Raw genomic sequence first — 3,893 nt, 5'->3', positions numbered from 1 at the left:
GAACCCATTGAATTGTCATCTTGAATTAATATATTGGACACCTAAATTGACTTAATTGCCTTCTCATTCATTCGAATAACCATATATATTTTAATAATAGAAAAGTTATTGAAATAGCTAGTTAATTAGTTAACAAAATCGTCTTTACGTTATAATATTTGAGTATCGACCAATCTGTACAAATGTGTCATATGGCGTAAATAATAACCTTATATATTTAAATAGTAGAAACAATATTCTTGAAATAACTAGTTAACTGAAACAATCAACATACAAAAATGTTCATTAATGTCATTTAGAAGTTTGTTGGGTATATCCGAGTGTAGTTTGTTATAGACTTCTATGTCAAAGTAAGTCATATACATCTGGGATGTGCAAACTCGGCTTCGTTTGATTATGGGGGCTTAATTAAAGCCACAACCGAACTTCGGTATTGAAGATTGTTTAACCATAATCGTTACCGTAAGGTCGGTTAACCGTCAATTACGGATTGGCTTTGCTTGAGTTCGTTTAATTGTCTAGTGTATTTTTATATTATTTCTTTTTAATCTGTTTTTTGGTTGAAAATGGTTAGTTTTCGGTGTCCCATACTCAATTATGAACTTTCGAAGCTAAATTTGTCTGCTCTAAACTTTGTTGTGGTGTTCCAAGCTGGGTTGCAGATATTAGATAACTACAGCATGAATTTAAATGTTCAAATCCAGAAATAATAAAAATAGAGGTATAAAATTTGAATAAACATAAATATAAGTTTCGGTAAAAGGCCATTTAGGTAAAGCTTATAACCAAATGTCAATGTTGGTGGCTTGTCAAACATGTCCCTATGGAATTTTCTCCCAGTTGCCCAGGCAAGACATCATGCTTCTAGAACATCCCCCAACCATTCTGCCTTATCTTTGTATTCTAATCAACAACACACCAAAAACTAACTTAAAATACTAGATTCAACACCCTTGTTCCGAGAAATCCCACACAACTGAACATAATGATACCAACTTCTAATGGTAACGAGTTACCCTTGAACGAGAACGATTCGCAAGATATGATGATCTATCAAGTCCTTAACGAAGCCAACACGATGGTTGGTCCCGGTCCAAGAAATAATCCAGGTAGTGCTTCCAGAAGTAGCCTTGATCCGACTCGGGTGATATCAAAGACCAAGCACTACAGAGGGGTGAGGCGTCGTCCATGGGGTAAATTTGCAGCTGAGATTCGTGACTCCAGTCGACAAGGTGCGAGAGTATGGTTGGGAACATATGAAACGGCTGAGGATGCTGCGTTGGCTTATGATAAGGCCGCGTTTGAAATGAGAGGGGCTAAGGCTCTTTTGAATTTTCCAGCTAGACTTGTGACATCTATAACAAAAGTAAACCAAGAATCATATCCAAGTACTAATTCTGATGATATTTTAAGTCTGGTGAATAATTCACAAGATGATCCAGGGTCATCTAGTGAAGGAAAAGGAAATATGCTTCAATTGTTTTGAGGTTATTTATATATTTTGAATTTTTAGGAGGGAGCTACTAAATGATAGATGTCAAATGAACAACTTTTAATCATAGGATCAGTCAAATTCGCAATCTGTCGATCATCAACTTATTTTTCTTTTCATTCGCTTCGTATCATCATATATTACAAAGTAGTTCATTTGGTTAATTCATAATCATTTAATAGTTTTCATTTTAACGATTTATATATAGCCATGAATGTGTAGAATGTTATGTTGTATAATTTATATATTTTTTTAGCAAACTCATCCGTTTTCCCTTCTATATATATGTATGCAAATGTTTTTATAGTATTTAAAGAAGGGGTCACACCCGAGAAACCAAACACTCGTGTATCCATCACCACAGTACTTTAGTAATCAAAGGATGTGTGGCCAAGTCGCGCCAGCATCTTAATAAGGGGACTCATGCCCCAGTCACTAACCCAAGTCATAGATCACATGTCCAGAACAATGCCTGATGGTAAGTTTTACTAGGTTGGGTTAAGGTTTAGACATGTAGTATTGTATTCCCGGGTAAACTATGTGTCTAATTGATGTCAATCCTGAAAGTAAGATTGACACATGTTTGGCAGTAGTCGTGTTTCCCTTATGTTGTAAGAAAGTGAGTGAGAACTGTCAAATGATCAGGCGAATGTGGATTTAATTATGTGTGTGTGACGGTTTATTCGAGACAACCGTCAATCTCCCAACAACACAAGAGAAGAAGAGAAAATAAACCCAAAATAATAATTCTTTCTTATTCTTTTTTTTAAACAAGATTACAATATATAAGAAAACAAAAACATAAAAATAGAAAACGATAAACAATAAGAAAATCAAATAAAAGATAAACTTAAATAATAACAATAATAATAATTATAAACTGATTAATATAATATGATCGTATCAGTGTGTGAGTCAAGAGGAGGATCCGTTGAGGATGTACATAGGATCAATGCACCATCGGTGGGTAAACAGATGCAGAGTGCGTAGCAGCAGTAATGAGGAGTCGATGGATTCTATACTATTCGAGCTACCAATAAAGTAAGGTAATCAGGAGGACCTGGAACATGAGAACCAACAACTAAAGTGGAAGTCGAAAAAAAAAATAGAGCAATGGAAAATTATTTGGTTTGCATAGGGTCAGGCCATATAAATAAATATACAATGTCATGAAAAGTACACAATAAATAAATAACAGAATATGACATCATTAAAAAAGGAATAAAATGACATTTGATAATTGTTTTCTACGATTTTCATATTTTAAAACTATTCGATCAATTCATATTCAGTTGAAACATTCTAAAATAACTCTTTTTCGGCATAATAAGTACAAAAACTGTTAATATGGTGCCAGAAATCCTAAAAACCTAACTTAGTCTATGTTCTCTAATACTCTCCTCATTTGGACTGGGAGGATATGGAATGCATAAGACTAAAAACAATAAAAACATAAGAAACAAAAAAGACAGCTTCAATCTCGGTCCACATATATAATTGATTGGTGTAGCAGATTATGCTTGAATTTGCTATGTAATTCATATCTTCATTGTTGGTGATCCCTCAGGATTTGAAAGTTCTTCACTTAGCGTCCATATAATTTTTAATGTCGGTCACCTGGTAAGATTTGAAAGTTCTTAGCCAGAAAAAACAAGAACTACAATTTTGGAGGATAGTAGTCGTGTAGGGAGCAATGTTGCGGCAAGGAGCTGTATGCTTTGGAGGACCATTGTCCGGCAAAAGGGGCACAAGAGGTGGTGAGACTAGTGGCCACTGGCCAGCAAGTTACATGTGGCGTTTTGGAGGACCATAATTGTGCAAGAGAGTGGCGCGCAATCAAGGAGAGGCTAGGCAGAGAAGCAGCAACAGATTATGACAGAAGGTGGTTGTTGAAGACGAAAGTAGGGCTGGAATCACAGTGAAACATCAACAACACAGTAGAAATTTAGAAAGTTAATTTCCCTGATTGAAAAACTTTTGAAAATGGTAAGTTAAATGACGGGGTCAGTGGTAGGTTTTGAATTGATTGTGTAGTATAGTTGTATTTAACCTGTTGTTTCTATTGAGTAAAATCAAATGTGATGAAGTAATATGTTTGTAGGTATTTATAATAAAGATTATAAATACTATTACAAGCAAAGCTATAAAGGTTTTAAATTACGGACTCAGCATCATAAGCCGCGTTTTAGTATATGTTTTAGGATGAGTCTAGGTCTATATGAAAAAGAACAACAGAGCATCATAGAATAGTTGTTTTTGTTATAGGTTGTAAAATTTTATTATGTAATGAAATAATGTGAGTGTTAAGTCTTCCGTTGTGTTTGTAATGGGTAAACCCAACAAACAAAGTAGGCCCGGCTTTCGAGTATGACACATATGGCCAGGGCCGGCTCTCATGGAG

The 3,893-nt window shown here is 34.9% G+C and overlaps 1 protein-coding gene across 1 annotated transcript; it reads left to right on the top strand.

Moving 5' to 3' along the window:
• The first annotated feature begins 787 nt into the window (after positions 1-787).
• LOC143532769 (pathogenesis-related genes transcriptional activator PTI5-like) lies at positions 788-1,836 on the top strand. The gene has a single exon (XM_077027722.1). It carries the CDS (start codon positions 986-988, stop codon positions 1,484-1,486), a length of 501 nt encoding a protein of 166 aa, XP_076883837.1. The 5' UTR covers positions 788-985; the 3' UTR covers positions 1,487-1,836.
• The last annotated feature ends 2,057 nt before the right edge of the window (positions 1,837-3,893 follow it).

Source organism: Bidens hawaiensis, unplaced genomic scaffold (genome assembly GCF_021521415.1).
Source record: "Bidens hawaiensis isolate Kalapana, Puna unplaced genomic scaffold, B.hawaiensis_p1.1 tig00009542_1, whole genome shotgun sequence".
Lineage (NCBI taxonomy): Eukaryota > Viridiplantae > Streptophyta > Magnoliopsida > Asterales > Asteraceae > Bidens > Bidens hawaiensis.
Note: the sequence above shows the minus strand (reverse complement) of the source record. Positions and strands in the feature narration are given on the sequence as shown.

Coding starts and splice junctions, on each gene's coding strand:
- LOC143532769 (XM_077027722.1), top strand. CDS start 986: ATGATACCAACTTCTAATGGTAACGAGTTACCCTTGAACGAGAACGAT.